This window comes from Stegostoma tigrinum, chromosome 15, assembly GCF_030684315.1.
Source record: "Stegostoma tigrinum isolate sSteTig4 chromosome 15, sSteTig4.hap1, whole genome shotgun sequence".
NCBI lineage: Eukaryota > Metazoa > Chordata > Chondrichthyes > Orectolobiformes > Stegostomatidae > Stegostoma > Stegostoma tigrinum.
The window spans coordinates 69805764-69830925 of NC_081368.1; the positions used below are offsets into that span (position 1 = coordinate 69805764).

The 25162-nt window shown below is 42.1% G+C and overlaps 1 protein-coding gene across 1 annotated transcript in view; it reads left to right on the forward strand.

Annotated features, from left to right (window-relative positions):
• The window catches only part of LOC125458943 (FERM domain-containing protein 7), a 64946-nt gene that overhangs the window by 31949 nt on the left and 7835 nt on the right, over positions 1-25162 (forward strand). Inside the window, exons 5-10 of the mRNA XM_048544799.2 lie at positions 1163-1241; positions 6126-6223; positions 12677-12791; positions 20836-20983; positions 22457-22552; positions 22644-22810. Coding sequence (XP_048400756.1) covers positions 1163-1241; positions 6126-6223; positions 12677-12791; positions 20836-20983; positions 22457-22552; positions 22644-22810 — 703 coding nt within the window. The remainder of the gene's footprint in view (positions 1-1162; positions 1242-6125; positions 6224-12676; positions 12792-20835; positions 20984-22456; positions 22553-22643; positions 22811-25162) is intronic.

The window sequence follows — 25162 nt, forward strand, 5'->3', positions numbered from 1 at the left end:
GATTAAAATGGCTAAATGGTTGGTTTGACTGGCACATACTCGTTGGACTGAGGCCTACTTTCATAATTCATCCTGCTTGCCGTACAGAGCAACATTTCATTACCTTCTGAATTACTTGCTGTGCCAGCATGCTTATGCTTCATGTATAAGTGAACATGCAAGTCCCACCGTGCTGAGACATTTTGCAATACCTTTCCATATAATTAGTATTCTGCTTTGCTGTTCCTTTAACCAGTGTGAATAATTTTAGATTCCCACGAAATATTATAGTCCACTTTTAATCTATCTACGACCCTTTACATACTTTTCATATCCTCCTCACAATTTATTTTTAACCTGCCTTCCTATCTTCAGCAAATCTGAAGAAATGCACAGATCCTTTTAGCCAAACCACTTGTCAAAATTATAAATAATTGAGACCCCAGCACGTTCCTCTGGTATCCAATGATCAGATTTAAGATTACATTGGAGAGGTGGGTGAAGGTAAAGCTAGCGACGGATATGAGAACAGGGTGGATAAATGGAAATAAAACTGCTCGCAAGGAGCATAAACATTAGCAATAAGATAACAACATGTAGAGCTGGATGAACACAGCAGCATCAGAGGAGCAGGAAAGCTGATGTTTCGGGTCTGGACCCTTCTTCAGATTTTTCTCAGATTCTCCAGCATCTGATGTTCCTACTATCTCTAATCACTTGCAATAACTAATGTTTATTCTTCCTTAATGAATGAGAACAAGTTCCTTTTTTTATTGCTTTTGCTTAATTTATGATGCCATGCCTTAGCCATTAAAGGCAAGTATCCCAAATGCCTTCTTAACCACTTTATCCACCTGTCCTGATACCTAAGGAACCAGCGTACACGCACACCAAGGTTCTTCTGATCTTCGGTGTTTCCCACGACCCTACCATTCAGCATACATTCTGTTATCTTGTTTGTCCTGCCTGACTGTGTTACTGTTCATTTTTTTGACTGAATCCCATCTGCTACTGCTCAGCCCATCAAACCAGACTGTCTGTATCAATCTGCAATCTAAGGCTACCTTCCTCACTATTTATCACCCACCAATTTTTGTACCATCTGCAAGCTTTTCACTTAATTTTGCTTTAATTTATTTCTGCTTTGTTTAATGACCAACTAATGTTCATGTTCCTTTGACAGGGGAGAAGATGATTCTGTTCCAATTTGTAGTGAAGTTCTTTCCACCTGATCCAGGACAGCTCCAAGATGAATTGACAAGGTGGGTATAGCCCTGTTCTCTACTGTGGAATGCACAAGCTAAATTAACACCCTAGACTGTCCTTTCATAAAGTCTGCTTTGACTTCACTTTTGACCAACTTATATTGGATGACCCCAATTCAGATTGTCTTGGGTTGAGGTTCACAACCATGGAAACCTCTGCAGCCACTGGCACTTTGACAGTGTGGGGAAGTGAAGAAAAGAAGGAAGTTGCAGTAGGAAAGTGGGAAGTCTGAAATATGGCAGCTGATGCCTACTCTTTCCAGAGAAGCAATTCTGTTGTATGTCATGCTATTTCTATACTTGTATTTAAACAAAGGAACTCACCTTTTTAAATGACCATGCTTCGTAAGGCACGTCAAAGTGACAGGTTAAAATATGGGAGAGGTGCTCTATCAGTGCTTGATGTTACATCGCTACTTAGTGTCAAGTCATAATCCAAGACCAAGTGAACAAGGTATATTGTGCATTTCCTGGAAACAGAGCTGCTTTGACCAGCTCTGTTTCCAGGAAATATACATTATACCTTGTTAACCATTGGCTCTGGAAGTACTGATCTTGTTTTATTCCAATTATCTGAAGGTTGGTTTTAATGACTTTGTTGTCATTCCTTAGGAATTCTCAAACTAAAACTCTCTAAATACAGTAAATGTTTCTAGAATGACATCATTGCTCGTGATAAAAAGGCAATTAACACAATGCTTAACAATCAGATATGTTTCAGGAATTAGCTTTAGAGGTTGAAAGTGCATTAACCGAATGCTATTTATAGAAGTGAACAAGTTAATTGTACTTGTGCTGTACATTACAGTACGCACTCACTGCCCTCTTATTTTCTCTTTTCATTACGTTCCACCCAAATCTATGACCTCTTTCATATAGAAGTACAAGTACCTCTTCAAGCCACTCGCCATCCTGACCTGCAAGTATATTGCCATTCGTCCAATGTGTCTGCATCAAAATTCTCCCTCCCTAACAGTAACAAGGGTTTACATACACCCCATGGCCTGCTGCAGTTCAAGAAGGCAGCTTGCCAGCACATTCTCAAGGGAAATGGGGTAATAAATACCGGTCCAGCCTGCAGCAGCCATGTCCCATGAAATAAAGAGAACAAGTACAGCTTCACTTATTTGGGTTTTTGTCTCAAGGTTACCATTAATGTGCAGCATTTATGCATTATCTCACTATTTCCATGCTGTCAGAAATATGACATTTCCAGTGAAATGTTGGAGGTGCCATTTTACCAATGAGTCTTTAAACTGAGATCCCATCTTCCCTCTCAGGTGAATGAAAAATCCCCTTTTGGCTGAAGGGGAAGGACATTTTCTGGCAAAGAGCATCACCATAACAGAGTGGCATTTCTCAATGCTACTTCTAGGACCATTGTATTCACAAATTGGTTGCTGTACCCCGACATTATAGTTGTGACTACTTTCCAAAAGTAGTTAGCGGCTGCTAAGCATCTTGAGTGCTGGAAGGTATTATATAAATGCAAGGTATTTTTCTTCCTCAATGTATGAAGATAAGTAATTAAAACAGATATATTTTACTGGGGAGCCATTGATATTCTAAATTACAACTTTTAACATGATAATTCATATGCAACTTTTTAACATCAACAATCTGACCCCAGAAGCCAAAGCAACTGAATTTTATTTGCGCTTATAGTTCATGATTCTTGATTTATAAGAGAGCTTTTGTTTCATTGGTGGATCCTGAGTGGACGCACTAACAAGAACACATATCTATCAGTATTAGCACTGCAACTATCCACAATGGTTAACCATGATGCAGTGGTAACAGTGTTTCTTCAGAGTCAGAATGTTATGGCATCACTTATAATTATGTACTGTCTCTCACTGCCACCAACCTGCTGCTTGTCTAACAGCCTACTGGATGAGAAGAAATCCCTGTTAATTGGAGTCATTGCGTTCAGTGCAACCACAAGCCGGGAGTCATTGCATTCACCCCTCTCCCTGGGTGCTGCCTGAGCTGAGCCAAATTGCTTACAGTGTTCGGTGCCTAAAGCAAACTTCTAACTCCTTAATCCAGTCAATCACCAGCTTCCAGCCACACACATCCCTGGCCTTGTTCTGACCCTAACCCTAATCTTAAGCCTAGCCCTTGTTCTAGCCCAGCATTTGCCTCCACACCCAAATAGTCCATTAATCTGCAGCCTGCTTTCCCATCTTTACCTCTTTGTAGACTTGAATTCCTCCAAAACTTTGCGTCCCTGTCTGGCATCAAATCCCGGTCACCCTTCACTGCCACAAAACAGGGGTGCTGGTTTTCCAATGAAACATTAAACTGAGGCTTCATCAGTCAGACATAAGTGATAGCATGGGGCTACTTTGGAGAGGAGCAGTGTGTTTCCAGTATTTGCCCCTCAACCAACTCTTAAACTCATTGCTGTGGGTAGAGATGTAGTATATATTTTTGAAGTAGGCTGAGTGTCTCACTAATCTATTACAACATATCCCTGAACTGCCAAGGCTGCTATCAGTTTTCTTTTAGTAAAATCTGAAAATTGCTCCCTCAAAGGGCACAACTCTCCGCAAATGAAATATGAGAACTGCCAGTTTCTCTGTTTGAAGGCAAAAGTGTTTAACCTTCCTTGTATGCATCACCAATATGAATAAGATCATATCACCTACATTTGGAATGTGGTTGCTGATCCATTCTTACTCCTTTTTGGATATACATGTTGTGCACAGTTACATAAACAATTGTCATCAAGAGTCTTAAAAGGGGAGAAACACATTGATCTTAGTTCTAGTCATGTTGGACAGATCTAGTACACAGCCAGTGAGCATTCAGCATTGATACCATTGTGGTGGCTTGTAGTTCAAAGCAGCGCTATGCAAATGGATTTCTCTCTCAAAGTATTTTAATTTGAAGATAGCCGAAGATGCTGGAATTATAGTGACAAGACATTGCTTCAGGACTTCCCAATAGATGTGTCCTATGTCCTAATATCTTTAGTTGTTCATGAACAGCCTGCCCTGCATCTTTAGGTCTGAAATAGAGCTATTTGCTGATGATTGCACCATGTTCCATTACATTTATAACTCCTGAAGCACAAGCCCTGGGCAACATTTGGATTTGGTCTGACATACGGCAAGTAAAATTTGTGCCACATAAGCATCAGGAACTAACCATCTCCAACAAGAGAGAATCTAAACATCACCCTTTGACATTCAATGGAGTTTTATTATCACTGAGTCTCACCACTATCAGCATCTTTTCAGGTACTATTAACTGGAAACTGATCTGGACCAACCATATAAATACTTTGGCTATAAGAGCAGGATAGAGGCTAGAAATTGTGCAGTGTGTAACTTACTTCCTGACTCCTCAAATGACTGTCCATCATCTCAGACACAATGAAAACTGAAAGAAATGTGGATGCTGTAAATCAGAAGCAAAAAGAGAAATTGCTGGAAAAGCTCAACATGTCTGGTTGCATCTGTGCAGAAAAATTAGAGTTAATATTTTGGGTCGAGTGACCCTTCCTTGGAACAGCTCATCTCAAAGGCACAAGTTAGGAGTGTGATGGAATACTCCTCACTTGCCTGGATGAGCATAACTTCAATGATACTCAAGAACAACACAACCTGCTTGATTAGCACTCCATCTTCTTGATTAAACATTCACTCCAAGCACCACTGATGCACAGTGGCACTCCAAAGAGTGTAGCAGTTCAAGAAGGCAGCTTGCTATCATCTCTTCAAGCACTATTGGGATTGGTCAAATGTTAAATCCAATACACTGTGATCTCTACTGTCATTTTTTTTAGATTAGATTAGATTCCTTACAGTGTGGAAACAGGCCCTTCGGCCCAACAAGTCCACACCGCTGTTTGGAGCGTCCCACCGAGACCCATCCCGCTATAACCCACACACCCCTGAACACTACAGGCAATTTAGCATGGCCAATCCACCTAGCCCGTACATCTTTGGACTGTGGGAGGAAACCGGAGCACCTGGAGGAAACCCACGCAGACACGGGGAGAATGTACAAACTCCACACAGACAGTTGCCCGAGGCTGGAATCGAACCCGGGTCCCTGGTGCTGAGAGGCTGCAGTGCTAACCACTGAGCCACCATGCCGTCATGCAAGAGAAACAGTACTTATTCCCTACACAGCAAGCTCCCACTAACAGCAATGAGGTAATCTGATGTTTTGCTTTAAGTTATGTTACTTGATGTTAAAATATTGACCAAGGCACTTGGTGAACTAATTTATTTTCTTTTTCAAATTGGGCTAAAAGATCCGCTGGAATCAGTCCAGTATGCAGGTGGGGATTTTATTTTACATCCAATCTGAGAGATTGCACCTCTGACAGTGCTTCACTTCCTCAGCGCCATCTTAAAGTGCCAATAAGGAAACATAGGAGATCTGTGGAGAGGATGGTGGGAGAATCCCGAAAGATGGGTCACTCAGCAATGGCCCATTTGGGACATAAATAGGGAGAACAGTTATCCTCTCAGAATCTCTCTCAGTGTCTTTAGAACTCAGAAAGTGCTGAAAACAGAGTTGTTGAATATTTACACAGCAGAGTTGGATGGAAACTTGGTAAGTGAGGGGGTGAAAGGTTATCAGAGTTACAATTAGATCATGATCTTATTGATTGGTAGGGAAGGTTGGACAGGCTGGATGGCCTATTGCTACTTATTCTTAGGCTTCTATGATCAAATCTCTGACTCAAAGCTTGAACCTATGCTCTCCTAAATTAGAGACAAGATCCGCAGTTGACCCACATTCATTAGGCTCAATGACCACTGTCTCTGTTGCATTTGCTATGGGATGCCTCAAGGGGAAGTCATTACTGCCCCTGAATGCATTTGGTTGGAGATATTCAAACTGACCTTGTTACTTTTTCAGGTATCTCTTTGCTCAGCAAATAAAACGTGACCTGCTTGCTGGAAGGCTTCATTGCAATGATAACAGTACCGCACTGTTACTGTCTCACGTCATCCAGGGTGAGTAATGGCTAAACTTACCCATCCAATGGAGTTCAACACAGGCTAAATATTTCACTGAGCAGCGGACGTAATCTGGGATCCCTGCTGAAAATGACAGTAATGTATTTTTTATTGTTAAATGGATAAAAGCTTCCAATTGATGACCATGCCAGATGTACATGTATTTTCACTGATTTACTGAGGGTGGTAGCTATATTTGGGGTGGCATGGTGGTTAGCACTTCTGCCTCGCAGCGCCAGGGACAAGGATCAATCTCACCTGCAAGCAACTATCTGTGTGGAGTTTGCATGTTCTCCCTGTGTCTGTGTGTGTTTCCTCTGGGTACTCTGGTATCCTCCCACAGTCCGAAGATGTCCAGGTTAAGTGGATTGGCCATGCTAAATTGCCCTGTAGTGTTCAGGGATGTGTAGCTAAAAATGTCCATCATGGGCCTCCTGCAGTGCCACAATGATGCCACCCGAAGGTTGCAGGAACAGCAACTCATATTCCGCTTGGGAACCCTGCAGCCCAAAGGTATCAATGTGGACTTCACCAGCTTCAAAATCTCCCCTTGCCCAACCGCATCCCAAAACCAGCCCAGTTCGTCCCCTCCCCCCACTGCACCACGCAGCCAGCCCAGCTCTTCCCCTCACCCCACTGCATCCCAAAACCAGCCCAGCCTGTCTCTGCCTCCCTAATCTGTTCTTCCACTCACCCATCCCTTCCTTCCACCCCAAGCCACACCTCCATTTCCTACCTACTAACCTCATCCCACCTCCTTGACCTGTCCGTCTTCCGTGGACTGACCTATCCCCTCCCTACCTCCCCACCTATGCTCTCCTCTCCACCTATCTTCTTTTCTCTCTATCTTCGGTCCGCCTCCCCCTCTCTCCCTATTTATTCCAGAAGCCTCACCACGTCCCCCTCTCTGATGAAGGGTCTAGGCCCGAAACGTCAGCTTTTGTGCTCCTGAGATGCTGCTTGGCCTGCTGTATTCATCCAGCGTCACACTTTATTATCCTCACAGCAAGTGTTGGTTCTTTTCCTCCTTGGTCTCTGCTTGATTGCCCTAATGGGCCCAGCACAGACTGTTCCTGCAGTCATACAACATGTATACAGGGTATAGCTGATGGATATATACCAATGAGAAAGAGTAGAATGCAGGCTTAACTGTTGTCATGACTGGTCTCTGGGTGAAGGTCTCCATCTCAACATGATCCTGCGGAAAAAGGCATGAATTAGCTCCCCTTCATTATTCACCCACCCATACCCCTCGAATGGTTGCCAAAATTTTCATTTCAAAATACTCCCCTCCCATGTGCATACCCATCTCCCAGACCAAACGTACTTTTGCCTTCAACAGACCCAGTTTAACTTCTTGAGATTAACTTCCTTGAGATTAAAGAAAGAGTGAGTTTATTAGCTTCAAAAATGTGAGAAAAGGAAAGAAAAGGCAAGACCCAAATAAACACCTTAGAGATGAGAGGTATGTCCAAATAGTAAATACAAAAGAAAAGAAAATACAAATCTGTCTTTGGCTTGTCCATGATGAATAAATTGTGAAATTTTTCAGCCAGTGAGGTGGATCGTTCCATTAGCTCTCACTTTGGCCATTGAATTGTTAGTTGTTCAGTGAGTGGAATGGAATCTGTTCAGTTTCCTATAACAACGAATCTTTGGATGACTTGTTTTGTCCAATCGGAGAGAAAGGGAGACTCTTTTCTCTTTACCTGCACAGGCAGACATGTCTGGTGGAAACGCTTAGTTGTGACCCTTCGCAGCACATGTTAACACAGTGTTACCTGAACCACAAGCTAGCACACTAGCACACACTCACCAAGGATTACAGTTCGGTTTATGACCTCCTTTCTTGTTTATTGAGGTGATGGGGAAAATAGCAAATGCACTAGTAATTATTTACCAAAATTCACTGGACTCTGGGGTGGTTCACATAGATTGGAAAACAGCCAATGTGATGCCACTGTTTAAAAAAGGAAGCAGACAAAAAATAGGTAACTCTAGGCTAGTTAGCTTAACTTCGGTTGTGGGGAGAATGCTTGAATCTATCATTGAGGAAGAAATGACATGACATCTGGATACAAATTGTCCCACTGGGAATACCCAGCATGGGTTCATCAAGGGTAGGTCATGCTTAACTAATTTGGTGGAATTTTTTAAGGACATTACTTGCATAGTGGACATTGGGGAACCTGTGGATGTGGTATATCTGGATTCCCAGAAGGCATTTGACAAGGTGCCACACCAAAGGTCGCTACATAAGATAAAGTTGCAAAGTACTACAGGTAATGTATTGGCATGGATAGAGGATTGGTTGCCCAGTAGAAAGCAAAGAGTAGGGGTAAATGGGTGTTTTTCTAGTTGGCGGTCAGTGGCTAGTGGTGTGCCTCAGGGATCAGTGTTGGGACTGCAATTGTTTGCAATTTACATAGATGATTTGGAGTTAGGGACTAAGGGAGGTGTGTCAAAATTTGCAGATGACACTAAGATGAGTGGTATAGCAAAGTGTGCGGAAGACACTGAAAGTCTATAGAGGGATATAGATAGTCTAAGTGAGTGGGCAAAGGTGTGGCAGATGGAGTACAATGTTGATAAGTGTGAGATCATCCATTTTGGTAGGAATAACAGCAAAATGGACTATGTTTTAAATGGTGAAAAATTGCAGCACATTGCTGTGCAGAGAGACTTGGGTATCCTTGGGCATGTATCGCTAAAAGTAGGATTGCAGGTGCAGGAGGTAATTAAAAAGGCAAATGGAATTTTGTCTACCATTGCTAGAGGGATGGAGTTTTAAAACAGCGAGGCTATGCTGCAGCTGAATAGGGTCCTGGTGAGGCCAGCCCTGGAGTACTATGTGCAGTTTTGGTCTCCTTACTTAAGAGATATACTAGCAGTGGAAGGGGTGCAGAGGAGGTTCACTCGGTTGATTCCAGAGTTGAGAGGGTTGGATTATGAGAAGAGACTGATTAGACCTGGATTATACTCATTGGAATTCAGAAGAATGAGGGGAGATCTTATAGAAACATATAAGATTATGAAGGGAATAGATAAGGTGGAGGCAGGGAGGTTGTTTCCGCTAGCAGGTGAAATTAGGACTAGAGGGCATTGCCTCAAAATAAACAGAAGCAGATATAGGACTGAGGTCAGGAGGAACTTCTTCACCCAAAGGGTTGTGAATCTGTGGAATTCCCTGCCTAGTGAAGTAGATGAAGCTACCTCACTGAATGATTTTAAGGGAAAGCTAGATAAATTTTTGAACAGTAAAAAAATTAAAGGTTATGATGAGTGCGTGGGTAAGTGGAGCTGAGTCTCAAAAAGATCAGCCATGATCCTAATAAATGGCGGGGCAGGCTCGAGGCACCAAATGGTCTACTCCTGCACCTAGTCCTTATGTTCTTATATATTCCTAGAAGAGTAAACACAAGCATGTCTTTCATCCAGAACAGTCTTCCATTCAAATCATTACATGTCTGTAATCTAGAATACAACGCACACAAGGTCACAGTTCAGTTTTTGAATGGAATCTCACGCTTTGAAGTCTTGCTGTCTGAAGTTCCCTTGACATTCTTCACATGACAACAGACAATAGACAATAGGTGCTGGAGTAGGCCATTCGGCCCTTCGAGCCAGCACCACCATTCATTATGATCATGGCTGATCATCCACAATCAGTATTCTGTTCCTGCCTTATCCCCATGACCCTTGATTCCTCTATCTTTAAGAGCTCTATCTATCTCACTTAAAAGTATCCAGAGAGTTGGCCTCCATTGCCTTCTGGGGCAGAGCATTCCATATACCCACCACTCTCTGGGTGAAGAAGTTTTTCCTCAACTCTGTTCTAAATGGTCTACCTCTTATTTTTAAACTGTGTCCTCTGGTTCTGGACTCACCCATCAGCAGAAACATGCTTCCTGCCTCCAGAGTGTCCAATCCCTTAATAATCTTATACGCCTCAATCAGATCCTCTCTCATCTTTCTAAACTCAAGTGTATACAAGCCCAGTTGCTCCAATCTTTCAACATATGATAGTCCCGCCATTCCAGGAATTGACCTCGTGAACCTACGCTGCACTCCCTCAATAGCAAGAATGTCCTTCCTCAAATTGGAGACCCAAACTGCACACAATACTCCAGGGCCTTGTACAGCTGCAGAAGGACCTCTTTGCTCCTGTACTCAATTCCTCTTGTTATGAAGGCATGCTATTAGCTTTCTTCACTGCCTGCTGTACCTGCATGCTTGCTTTCAATGACTGATGTACAAGAACACCTAGATCTCATTGTGCTTCCCCTTTACCTAACTTGACTCCATTGAGATAGTAATCTGCCTTCCTGTTCTTGCCACCAAGGTGTATAACTGCACATTTATCCACATTAAACTGCATCTGCCGTGCATCCGTCCACTCACCTAGCCTGTCCAAGTCACCCTGTATTCTCATAACATCCTCCTCACATTTCACACTGCCACCCAACTTTGTGTCATTGGCAAATTTGCTAATATTACTTTTAATGCCTTTGTCTATATCATTAATATATATCGTAAACAGTGGTCCCAGCACCGAACCTTGTGGTATCCCACTGGTCACTGCCTGCCATTCCGAAAGGGACCCGTTTATCACTACTCTTTGCTTCCTGTCAGCCAACCAATTTTCAATCCAACTCAGTGTTTTGCCCCCAATACCATGTGCCCTAATTTTGTTCACCAATCTCCTATGCGGGACTTTATCAAAGGCTTTCTGAAAGTCCAGGTAAACTACATCCACTGGTTCTCCCTTATCCATCTTCATAGATACATCCTCAAAAAATTCCAGTAGATTAGTCAAGCACGATTTCCCCTTCGTAAATCCATGCTGACTCTGACCTATTCTGTTACTGCTATCCAAATGAATCGTAATTTCACCTTTTATAATTGACTCCAGCATCTTTCCCACCACTGATGTCAGGCTAACCGGTCTATAATTTCCTGTTTTCTCTCTCCCTCCTTTCTTGAAATGTGGGACAACATTTGCCACCCTCCAATCAGTAGGAACTGATCCTGAATCTATAGAACCTTGGAAAATAATTACCAACATGTCCACAATTTCTAGAGCCACCTCCTTAAGTACCCTGGGATGCAGACCATCAGGTCCCAGGGACTTATCGGCCTTCAGTCCTAATAGTCTATCCAAAACCATTTCCTGCCTAATATAATTCCCTTCAGTTCGTCCATTACCCTAGGTCCTTCAGCCACTATTGCATCTGGCAGATTGCTTGTGTCTTCCCTAGTGAAGACAGATCCAAAGTACCTATTCAACTCTTCCGCCATTTCCTTGTTCCCCATAATAAATTCACCCGTTTCTGACTTCAAGGGCCCAATTTTAGTCTTAACCACTTTTTTTCTTTTCACATACCTAAAAAAGCGTTTACTATCCTCCTTTATATTTTTGGCCAGTTTGCTTCATAGCTCATTTTTTCTCTGTGTATTGCCTTTTTAGTTATCTGCTGTTGCTCGTTAAAATCTTCCCAGTCCTCTGGCTTCCCGCTCATCTTTGCTATGTTATATTTCTTCTCTTTTATCTTTATACAGTCCTTAACTTCCCTCGTCAGCCACGGCCGCCCCTGCCTCCCCTTAGGATCTTTCATCCTCTTTGGTATGAACTGATCCTGCACCTTCTACATTATATCCAGAAATACCTGCTATTGTTGTTCCACTGCCACCCCTGCTAGGGTATTCTCCCATTGAACTTTGGCCAGCTCCTCCCTCGTAGCTCCATAGTTCCCTTTATTCAACTACATGTCCTCATGGGGATTTTGGACAGTCACTGGATCTACATTCTCAGCCATATTTTGGCATGAATGCCTTTCCCTTAAAAACAAAATGCATGCTGTACTTAAAAGGTCAGTATTCATAAGCAATTCTGAGTTGTGATCCATTTCCATGACACAGCTATGTTTCTCAAACTGTGTTAGGCTGCATACAGCTACACATTCAACACCAATATCATGAGAATTTTCCAAGTTCTTCTTACACCACACACCATCCTGATGTGGACCTTTATTATTGTTCCTTAACTGTCACTGAGTCAATATCATGGAGCTTTCTATCTAACAGTGCTGTGTGTACATGTACTGCAGCAGTTGAAGGAGATAGCTCATCACTACCTTCTCCAAATGATCGGGCAAAAAGTGCTTACAATGCCTATGAGTGATATACTGAAAGTGTGAAAGAGAAGAAATATTGTTCCTGCATGTTAATATTTAAGGTTCTGACTCAACTGCGATTTTACCTTGTGTTATAGTGAAACTAAGGGTTGGAAGAGTACCTTTCACAAACAGACTGCACATATATGGAGCATATTATCCACCTACCCTTTCTTAGACTGTCAGCCCAAATTAATATACCCATTCTGTGATATGATAATTTATTTTTTACTTCTTCCTTGCCTCCCCTTCCTCTTTTTGATTTTCTATTTTGAAGCTGAAGTCGGTGATTTTGATGAAGAACTAGACCAAACCCACTTACAATCCAAGATATATGTTCCAAACCAACAACGTCTAGTACACAAAATAATGAATTTTCACCAAAAGCTCATGTAAGTACGAAGTATAGTGAAATGAGTTACTAAAGAAGTCAACAAAAAGTAATGTTTCCCTTTAGCTTTTGATTTTTAGTTTGGGATAGGTTCAGCATCGACTGGTTGGACCTATGGGTCTGCTTCCGTGCTTTATGACTCTATGACTTTACAGTGCTGAAAAAGATACATTTACGTGAAAGGTTTTCATCTATGATTCCTCGTGACAATTTGAAAGCAATACCAAAGTAAGTGGAAGACATCAATTATACTGCATGAGAAGAGAGAGCTGAATGGCCAGCAAGTGGCCTCTGATTGGCAGAGGCATTGCTATAGAGAATGTATCAGTTAGTGATAACTGATAGTTAACTGCCAAGCTTTATTTCAATTTTAAATCAGGTTCATTTGTCAGGGCAATGCCTTGACTAATCAGAGTCAACCTGGGAGATTTAAAATTTCAACAAAATTTGGGAATTAACTGTTTGCCATTATTAACACCTCTATTCTCCACGGCAGCCCCTTTATCAATCAGACTTCACTTTCCAACTAATCAGCACTCTCTTCTCAAGCAGTATGAAAGTTGTTACCCCTTTACTTTTGTGATTTTGTGATTATATGACTTGCCTTTTGGTTAGAAATTTAAGACCTTAAGATTTGCCACAAACATTTGAGCACATAATTGGGACTGACACTCCACTACAGTACTGGTCTGTCTAAGGTCCAATCTGTTGGATAAAATTTCAAGATAACAAGGTGTAGAGCTAGATTAACACAGCGGGCCAAACAACATCAGAGGAGCAGGAAGGCTGACGTTTCGGGCCTAGACCCCAAAATGTTGGCCTTCCTGCTCCTCTAATGCTGCTTGGCCTGCTGTGTTCATTCAACTCTATACCTTGTTGCCTCAGATTCTCCAGCATCTGCAGTTCCTACTATCTCGGATAAGATTTCAAACCTGCTGTCTCCCTGTGGATGTCTAAGAATACATGAGCATGTTTTATAAAGTTCACAATTTCAGAGTTCTGGGCAATGACCACTCTTCGATTAACACGACTAGAAAAATAGATTAACACTTCATTTATCAGACTGTTCACAGGTATTGCTGTGTCTAAACTGGATGTTATACTTGTCTCCATAAATCTTCAAAAATAATTCACCCAGGATGATTCTAGGACTGTTGATATATTTGATATTGTGTGAATGATGCCTGGCAAAGTCATGAGAAGGTCACTAAACAATTGGAAGCAAATTGTTTTATTTATTACTTACATCCATTTAGGACTGACTTGAAGGAAACTTTCCTCATTTAATATCTTTCAAGATCTCTACCCCAGGCAGCTATAAACAGTCAAATTTGTTCAAGCCTTAAATTGATAGGCTTTTGGCATCAAGAGAATTAAAGGATATGTTGGGGAGATGGAATTGTTGAAATAGATGCACAATCTTATTGAATGGCAGAGTAAGTTTGAGTGGCTGCAAGGCTTGATTTTACTTCTGATTCTGATTTTCCTCTATTACTTATATTAGGTTAGAACTTGTGTAAATATCAAGTCATGTCTTTTTCATTGGGAAGATCAGTTTTATAAACTCTTCTACAAGATGCAGCAAGTGAGACAAGATGAGAAAAAAGATGAACAGGCTTGACCAAAAGCATGCAATTGCTCAGTGCAATCTTGGACAAGTCTGTGGTATGGTCGAAGACAACTGTTGCCAGAACCTGGTGGCATTTTCCACCTTGACCAGATGGTGACATTGGATTCAGATAGTACCTGCACACAATCCTCTTTGATTTGTGTTGATTTAGTTCCATGTAACGATCAGTGATGGTGGAAGAGGCAGATAATAAGAAGGTTTATTTGTACAATAGCAACAAGTGCAATCACATTTGATAATTATGGGACCTTTAAGCAACTGATACAGATATATCTTCTCCATCCAAAGTTAGAGTATAACTCATTGTTTTCACCCATGTACTGTGAGTATGACGTCAGGAGATTGGCTAGAGTCAATGTAACATTAATATTAGTGCACTCAGAACTATTAGCTTATTCAACACCATCTGCAAGCTTTTCTTTGCTATCTCCCCCCATAGGTAACCTACTATACTGTTATGGATATAACAATATTACATTCAGCACAATCCCAACTCACCTAACACTCCCCCAACCCCAAAGTTTGCCTTCACAAATGAAAAGTCTGGACGGTTTACACATTCCTCAGAATGCACTCTGTCCTGAGTTGGAAGAGATGTTGCTATTTTACTACCATTCCATTTGTGGAGATTTAGCACAGTTTTGACAGTGCAGACTCAATGGGCCAAAGGACTCTTATATACTGTATGGTTCTATGATTTTTAAGGACTGTTGATCATTTCTCAATTAGAAAATCATTTACCTCTTGGAGATACTTTATGGAGGATATGATTCTTTGTACACATTGTTGTTGGTGCATTACCGTCATTCAGGTAGTTGCGTCATATCATCATCTGGGGGTCCTTTAATATCATGACCATGCATCATCAAAGATAATTGACATGTTGAAACAAATTCATTGTATTCTCGTAGAATTCTGGGTCAGTCAATATTTTTTCCAATTGGATGAAACTTTTTATCTGGATGTTTAGACCAGAAAATTTCTTCTTCTTTGCCATTCCTTTTTATGTAGGCATTAGTTAGGGTCCTATGGGGTCATATGCAACTCATCTCCTTTGAGTTGTTGATGATGCTGGACGTTTTCAGTCATCTTTCATAGTTAGGATGAAGTTGATTTTCTCAAACTCTCAGTCACTGTCAGAAAGGAAATTTCTCACACAATATCTCCCATATCTTTGATGTGGAAATTGACAATTCTGTTGTATCAAGTTGTCCCTCAAAGTGTTCTGTTGCCTGAATGATATGTGCTTGAAGATTTTTAGATGAGCTCATGTGGGTTGTACTGCTCATTTGTGTTCTTAACATTGGCTTCTTTTCATGAGCCTCGCTGCGTTCTATCTTCTGACCTGTTTGCAGATCAGAAGATCCGATCTGACACCTATGTACAGGAGTGTTTTTTTTCAGATTGGCTCTGTGCTTAAAGCTTCCACAATTAATTCTGAGACCGTCAGCCCCTTTTTAGATCTTTAGCCACCTGACCATTGACTGAGCCCTATTTGCACACCAAGCAATGCCTAAGTGACCCTGATAGGCCTGTGCAGTTAGCCTGTCTCCTTTTCTTGCCACCTTGCTAAAGTTTCTGTGTATGAATCCACTTCTTTATTGAGAGTTCATCTTGAAAGTGCCTCCCTAACTCCTCGGGGTAGTGTATTCCAAATCACAACAACTTGTGACAGAAAAACAGATTTCTCCTCATCTGCACCTACTGCACTTCTAGGCTTTTTACCAAGAACTGCTTGAAAAGGAGGAAAGACATGCATTCATGTAGTGCCTCACTTGACATCAGACAGTGCTTTGCAGACATTGAAGTGCAGTCACAATTGTAATGTAATGGATCATTTATGCACAGCAAGCTCAATGACGATAATCTGTTTTGGTGGCGCTACCTGAGGAATGAATATTGACATTGGCAGTGGGGAAAATTCTTGAAGTTGTGCTGAAGGGCCTCTTACATCTGTCCGAGAGGGTTGGTGAACCTTGGTTTCATGTCTTTTTTGAAAGACAGTGCAGGTGCCTTGGCCTAAAATTCATGCTTAAGTGTTTAGTTGGGGCTTGTTTCCACAAACGTCTTGTTTGGAGACAAGTAGGGACCCAGTGAGTCATAGTCATTCACCTCAATGAGAATGGAGATAGTTTCTATCTACAAATGGAGTATGTCACCATTGTGCAGTGAGGACTATACTCACTTATTGATCGTTCTTTAATTTCAACAGCATTGGCTTCCTGTGGTTGGGGGTGGGGTGGGAGGCTGTGTTTTGCCAAGGGCTATGTTATTATCTGGCAGATCGCCCAAGAATCCATGATTCATTGTGTGCCCTGATAGTTTTGTGGGCTGTTTAACTAAGGTGGGGGTGGAGGAGGGGCATCATACCATGGTCACAAAGATTCATTTCTCCTTCATCACACCAGGTCCATAAGTCCTAAGACATCAACTATTTGGCATTAAATCTGATGGCTGCCCCTATGAAATGTTTTGAGACAGTTTATTGCATGCTGTAGAGGCATAAGTTGATTTGTAGTAGGAGTAACCAGGAACTGAGGGAAGAGATTGCTGACCCTTTGGAGATGATCTTTGCATCCTCACTGTCCACTGGAGTAGAACCAGATGATTGGAGGGTGGCAAATGTTATTCCCTTGTTCAAGAAAGGGAAGAGGGAGAATCCTGAGAATTATAGACCAGTCAGTTTTACTTCTGTAGGGGGCAATATATTGGAAAAGAGTCTGAGAGTTAGTATTTATGATTATTTGGAAAAGCACAGTTTGATTAGAAGTAGTTAGCATGGCTTTATGAGGGGCAGGTCATGCCTCACAAGCCTTATTGAATTCTTTGAGGATGTGACAAAACACATTGATGTAGGTAGAGCAGTGCATATGGTGTATATCGATTTTAGCAAGGCATTTGATAAGGTTCCCCATGATAGGCTCATTCAGAAAGTAAGGAGGCCTGGCATTCAGGGAAATTTGGCTGACTGAATACAGAACTGGCTGTCCAACGTAATGTAGAGGGCGGTAGTAGATGGAAAGTATTCAGCCTGGGTCTCGGTGACCAGTGGTGCTAATGGGACATTGACAGGTTGCAGAACTGGGCAAAGAAGTGGCAAATGAAATTCAACCCAGAAAAGTGTAAAGTGATTCATTCTGGAAGGTTGGATTTGAGTGCAGAATACAGGGTTAATGACAAGGTTTTTGGCAGTATGGAGGAACAGAGGGATCTTGAGGTCTACATCCATAGACCCCTCAACGTTGCCACCCAAGTTGACAGGATGGCTAAGTAGCATATGGTGTTATGGCTTTCATTAGCAGGGGAATTGAGTTTAAGAGCTTTGAGGTTATACTGCAGCTCTATAAATCCCTAGTTAGAATACACTAGGAATATTGTGTTCAGTTCTGGTCACCTCATTACAGGTGGGGTGTGGAATCTTTAGAGAGAGTGCAGAGGAGATTTACCAGGATGCTGCCTGGACTGGAGGGCAGGTCTTATGAGGAAAGGTTGAGGGAGCTGGGGCTTTTCTCATTACAGCAAAGAAGGATGAGAGGTGACTTGATAGAGGTGTTCAGATGATCTGAGGCATAGACAGAGTGGATAGCCAGAGACTTTTTCCCAGGGCGGAAGTGACTATTACAAGGTGATTGGATGAAGGCATAGGGGAGATTTCGGAGGTAGGTTCTTTGCACAGAGAGTGGTGGGGTGCATGGAATGCGCTGCCAGTGGTACTGGAGTCAGATACATTACGGACATTCAAGTGACTCTTGGATAGGAATATGGATGATAGTAAAATGTAGGGAATGCAAGATAGTTTGATCTTAGAGTAGGATAATCGGTTGGCACAACATTGTGGGCCGAAGGGTCTGTACTGTTCTATGTTCTATGACAATATTGCTGACAATAGTTTTAATTTCAATCCTCCTGAAGGGAAACTGAAATAACTTATCTTTTGTCACTCATTAGTAAATCATCCATGATAGTGCAATGCTGTAAGTGCTCAAAAAATTTTATTCTCAACTAACTCATTGGATTTTGGCCTGGATATCCTTCAACATAGAGTCATACATCAATAAAACAGACCCTTTGGTCCAACTAGTCCATGCTGAACGTGATCCTAAGCTAAACATAGAGTCAAAAATTGATAAATTATGAGTTATAAAACATTTTTCATAGGTCACTATAGTAATACCAACAAATTCTTTCCACTTTTTGGATTGTATCAGGAATCCAGAAAATCCAATTAAATCTTTTCCTGATTTCCCGTTGATTAGTTGCTTGGAAACCATTTATTTCTGGACCAGTTGTTCATTGGAGGCAGTCAAATGCCTTCAATTATCTTAAGGAAGTTGAAGCTGTGACATATGTACAGGCTCAAAAGTGAGTTGGTTAATCATGAAGACTATTCATTTTCAACTCTTTTATATGTATCGTGTTGCAGTTTAACTGATAGCTCTTCTATGCTTCTGCCTGTTACTCCATCTGAAAGGACACTTTTTTGTGTATCTTCATGCTGTTTTTCACAAATTTATTCCCTTTTACTGTGAGGATCTCTAACTTATCATCTAAAGTCTTCACGTATTCCTTAAGAGCCTTCTTCACTAAGGTCTCTGCATTTTCTAAGCGTTGCTGGCTTTTCCTCATCAACACACTTGTTCCAGTGCTTCTTACCAACTCCCAAATGAAATTTTGCCTTTGGAGCGCTGTGCTTGATTTTTTTTGCTGCTTCTACATCAAGAGCTCTCTTTCCCTTTTGGTGATCAATTTTAACTGCTGTCTGTTTGTCAGTATTTTCCTAAAGTGGTAATGCTCCTAAAGTGGTAAATAACTTGCTTGATTTTATTCTTCTTTTCTCTGTTTTTTTCTTTGTTTTTTCATGTGGTCATCATCAGATTTAAACCATTGCAACCCACGTGGTGTTTCCCAAGATGAAAACTGTTGGTGCCTTGTGGCATTTGTATTTGGTATCAGTCTGTAGTACTTGGATAAGGACTGTTTCAGATAGTTTGCTGTCTTCAATTCTCCTTTGTCTTGGGCCTATCCAGTGATTAGTTGTAGAAGTTACATGCCTGTAGAATGTGTACAGATGACACTGTTATTAGATATCAAAAATTAGCTTATGCTCAAAATAATTACACTTGGATTTGGTCAAGCATGATTACCAGGACTTTACAGAAGTGGTACAGATATATCTGCTCTCTCTGAAAGCTGAAAGAGAACATCTTGTTTCCTTTCACAGACTGTGAGTAGTATCAGTAGAATGAACGAAACATGTTAATATCTCAGGAACCGTTACCCTCATCAGCCATGGTAATGATGATTCCCAGTAAGGGCAGCATTCAGAGTGAAAATGTGTCAACCATTTCAGGCATGTACAAAGGACAATGGTTCTGTTTGTTGGAAGTCAGTCAACTCAGCTCCAGGACTTCATCAGGGTAGTGTCCTAGGCCCACCCATCTTTAGTTGCTTCATTAATGACCTCCATCATAAGGTCAGAAGTGGAGATGATTTTTAATCATTGGAGAGTGTTCAGCACCATTTGCAATTCCTCAGCTGCAGAAGCAGACCAAGTTCATATGCAGCAAGACCTGGACAGTTATCAATCTGGGGCTGATAAATGGCAAGTAACATTCATACCACAAAACTTAACAATCTCTCCTCAATATTCAATGGCATTGTCATTCATCACCTTCATCATTCACTCTCTTCTCCATATATGCATATTGGCAACACTGTGTACCTTCTACAACATGCACTATAACAATCATCAAACCTCCTTCAACAATATCTTCCAAATTCATGGCCTTTAACAAGTAGAGGAACAAGGGATACATGGGAGCTCCACCATCTGCAATTTCGCCTCCAAGTCCTGCACTATCCTGACTTAGAAATATGTTGCTGTTCCTTCACTGTGACAGTCTCAAAATTCTGCAATTCTCTCCCTAATAGGTCTGGGGTATATATATACCGGATGATTCTAGAAAATAGTTCACCACCATCTTTTCAAGGGTAATTCAGAATGAGCAAATATTCTGGCCTTGTCAGTGAGACATCTAATAATGAATTAAAAATTGGAAAAACCTACATATCGACTTCACAGGAAGCCCTGACTTCACCTTACCAAAGATGACTAGAAATGGCCAATAAAGATTGGCCATATGAGAGAATGAACTCAGCCATATCTGAGAATGAATTGACAAAAATCTTCTCTGCTTCACCAAAACTGACTTGTCCGGTTCACTGGACTAATACACACAAAACATATTTCGATCGAGATCGAACGTGGAATGCTCACAACTTTCAAACCAATCTATTTCGGGTCTGATATTCAATTTGTAACAGGCTCCATGCAATCCCATCGTTTCAGGATTTCTGCAGTCTTAGTGAGATACTTTGCTCATTGTTAATGAATGAACATTTGACCTTTGCACAGAGGGCTGACCTCAGCAACTTCTGACATTCGCCTTCTCGACACAGCACGGAAGCTGGAGATGTATGGTGTCAGGCTCCATCCAGCCAATGATGGTGAGGGAACACAGATCAATCTGGCTGTTTTACACATGGGCATATTGGTCTTTCAGGTAGGTTAAACCCAGTGAATGTTGTAAGCCATTGTGAAGAGAAATGTTCTTCATGTGTGACATGAATTGCCTTGAGTGTCTGACTAGAACGTCCTAATTGTTATGTTGGATGTTCTTGTGTTTCATTATATAGAGGAGCTTTTCTGTTCAGGCTGTTTGTAACAAAGGTTGTTGAATACCAATTTTCATGGAATCCAGATGAATCAGACAGGGTTAGATTCTGAAACACTGACAAAGATCCTAGAGTCCCGTGGACAGAAAATGTCATTTGTTTTCCTGTTAACCAACAAAGGCTAACCATAAATATTGAACTGAGATCCTCAAAACAGAACTGGAACCCATGCCAACACATTCAGCTCCTGTGCACCTGCAGGATATCCCAAACCTAGAATCCAATGAAAACTGCCCCTCTCAGTTCCAGCCTCTTGTCTGCCACCAGCACCACATCCCCCATTCCTGTTCCTTCACACCGTAGTGGCTCTGCCTCTAGTGGTAAATGCTAAAGTTCCCTCTCTAAATTTTTGATAAGAAAAAGGGTGAAAGGTTACGAGGGGTGGGTGGAAATGAGGAGTAATCAGATCACTGTGATAGTATTGAATGGCAGAGCACAGTTAAGGCATAAAGTGGTCGACAGCCATGCCCAATTTGTGTGCCATGCAGCTTCTCTCCCTCACAATTCTCTCTTCTCATTGTAAGTGCATTGAATAAAGGAGTTGGGAGGTCATGTTGCAGATGTACAGGACATTGGTTAGGCTACTTTTAGAATGCTGTGTTCACTTCTGGTCTCCCTGGCAGAGGAAAGATGTTGTTCAACTTGAAAGGGTGGAGAAAAGATTAACAAGGATGTTGCGGGGTTTGGAGGGTTTAGGCTGTAGAGAGAGGCTGAAAGGCTGGGGCTAATTCCTCTGGAGATTTGGAGGCTGAGGGGTGACTTGTAGAAGTTTATAAAATTATGTGGGGCATAGATAGGGGAAGAGCCAAGGTTTTTATTTCCAGGGTGGGGGAGTCCAAAACTAGAGGCCATTGATTCAAGATGAGAAGGGAAAGATTTAAAAAGGATCTGAGGAGTAGCTTTTTCATGCAGTGAGTTCTGCGTGTATGGAATGAGCTGCCAGAAGAAGTATTGGAGGTGGGTACAATGACAACATTTAAAAGGCATTTGGATGGGTATATGAATAGGAAGGATTTAGAGGGCCAAGTGTTGACGAATGGGACAAGATGAGTTTAGGATACCTGGTCAGCATGACAAGTTGGACCAAAGGGTCTGTTTGCATGCTGTACAAGTCTATGACCTGTATGTCTGTAAGTCTGATCAAAATCTACCTCTTTGCTAAAGTGTTCAGTCATTTGTATCTAATTACCTCATTAAGCTCCAGTGAAGTGCTGAGGGATGTTTTACAATGACAAAGATCCTTTACAAATACAAATTGCTGTTGTGACAGGGTGGATTTATATTTCCAACTTTCATTCCAGGGCAAGACAAAGATCAATACATTCAACTGGGCCAAAATACGCAAATTGAGTTTTAAGAAGAAACATTTCTTTATCAAGCTCCACTCCAACATTTTTGTAAGGTTTGCTTTTACTTCAGTCATCACTTGAGATTAGTGCATCAAGTGATGCCTTGTCTAATAACATGCCCTCTGTTCAACAATGACAGACTGCCTCATGCAAGGATTCTTTGGAATTTCTGATGGCAAGTCGTAATGTGTGCAAGCAGTTCTGGAAGACCTGTGTTGAATATCATGCTTTCTTTAGGCTCCCTGAAGAACCCAAATCAAAACCCAAGCCTATACTTTGCAGCAAAGGTTCCAACTTTCGATACAGGTACTGCGCAGAATTGTCCCTAAGGATACTGTTTCTTATTGCATTGAAATATCACATTTCCCTCTGATGTTAAATTCGGCTGTTCAGGAACAAATTTCAGTCTATAATGTCAGACATAGCTCTTGCCTCAGATTTAAAAGGTCGCAGTTCAAACACCACTCCTTAGAATCAAATACATAGAATATCTTACATTTCAGACCTATGCAGAGATTGTACTAGATCGATCTATTTATTCACAATGTTTTATCCTGTCTAAAACACACTTTGGCTCTTCTAGTTGTTCCCAGTGCTCAGTCACAGCAGTGTGTAGCATCTATAACATCCAATACAGACATTCAGCAAAGCTCCTTAGGCAGCACCTTCCAAACCCATGATCACTTCTAGATGGACAAGGACTGCAAATACATGGGAACACCACGACTGGCAAGTTTCCCTTCAAGCCACTCACCATCCTGCGAAAAAGTGGCCGATGGACTAAAATATGGGAAAGTGTGAAGTAATGCACTTTTGTAAGAAGAATGGAATTGTGGACTGTTTTCAAACAGGGAAAGACTTTGGAAATCTGAAGTAACAATGGACTATGGAGTTCTAGTTCAGGTCCTGCTTCTTAAGGTTAACAAGCAGTTTCAGTTGGTATTTGGGAAGTCAAATGAAACATTAATGCAATTTCAAGCAGGATGGAATACAACAGCAGAGATGTACTGCTGAAGCCGTATAAGATTTTGGTCAGACTATATCTGGAATTTTATGAGTAGACTTGAGCCCGATAACTAAAGAAGGATATGCTCGCATTGGAGGGGGTTCCAGAGGAGGTTCACAAGAATGATCCCGAGATGAAACAGCTTGTCATATGAGGAGTGGTTGAGGATTCTGGATCTGTACTGGATGGAACTTAGAAGGATGCAGGGGGACCTCACTGAAATGTACAGAATTCTGAGAGGCCTGGATAGGATGGATGTGCAGAAGATGTTTCCACTAGTAGAAGAGACTAGGACTTAAGGGCACAGCTTCAGAGTGAAGGAATGACCCTTTAGAACTGAGATGAGGATGAATGTCTTCAGCCAGAGGGTGACGAATTTGTGGAACTCTTTGCACAGACGACTGTGGAGGCCAGGTTATTGAGTATATTCAAGTCAGAGATAGATAGGTTAAGAGATAACAAAGTGTGGATCTGGATGAACACAGCAGGCGAAGCAGCATGTTAGGACTACAAAAGCTGACGTTTCGGGCCTAGACCCTTCATCAGAAAAGGGCGATGGGGAGAAGATTCTGAAATAAATAGGGAGAGAGGGGGAGGCGGACCGAAGATGGATAGAGGAGAAGATAGGTGGTGAGGAGAGTATGGGGGTGGGGGGAGAAGTAGGGAAGGGATAGGTCTGTCTGGGGAGGATGGGCAGGTCAAGGGGGTGGGATGAGGTTAGTAGGTAGGAAATGGAGGTGTGGCTTGAGGTGGGAGGAGGGGATAGGTGAGAAGAAGAACAGGTTAGGCAGGTGGGGATGAGCTGGGCTGGTTTTGGGTTGCAGTGTGGAGAGGGGAGATTTTGAAGCTGGTGAAATCCACATTGATACCATTGGGCTGCAGGGTTCCCAAGTGGAATATGAGTTGCTGTTCCTGCAACCTACAGGTGGCATCATTATGGGCCTGCAGGAGGCCCAGGATGGACAAGTTGTCTGCGGAATGGGAGGGGAAGTTGAAATGATTCGCGAGTGGGAGGTGCAGTTTTTTATTGCAAACTGAGCGTAGGTGTTCTGCTAAATGGTCCCCAAGACTCCACTTGGTTTCCCCAATGTAGAGGTAGCCACACCGTGTACAGCGGATGTAGTATACCACATTGGCGGATGTGCAGGTGAACATCTGCTTGATGTGGAAAGCCGGGGTGGGGGTGACGGAGGAGGTGTGGGGGCAGGTGTAGCACTTTCTGCGGTTGCACGGAAAATGCTGGGTGTGGTGGGGTTGGAGGGGATGTGGAGCGGACAAGGAAGTCACGGAGAGAGTAATCTCTCCAGAAGGCAGACTAGGGTGGGGTTGAAAAAATGTCTTTTGTGGTGGGGTCAGATTATAGATGGCGGAAATGTTGGAGGATGATGTGTTGTATCCGAAGGTTGGTGGGGTGGTATGTGAGGACTAGGGGGATTCTCTTTTGGTGGTTATTGTGTGGGCGGGGTGTGAGCAATGAGGTGCGGGAAATGCGGGAGACACGGTCAAGGGCGTTCTCGAACACTGCAGGGGGAAAGTTGCGGTCCTTGAAGAACAAGGACATCTGGGATGTACGGGAGTGGAATGCCTCATCCTGGGAGCAGATGCGGCAGAGGCGAAGGAATTGGGAATAGGGGATGGAATTTTTGCAGGAA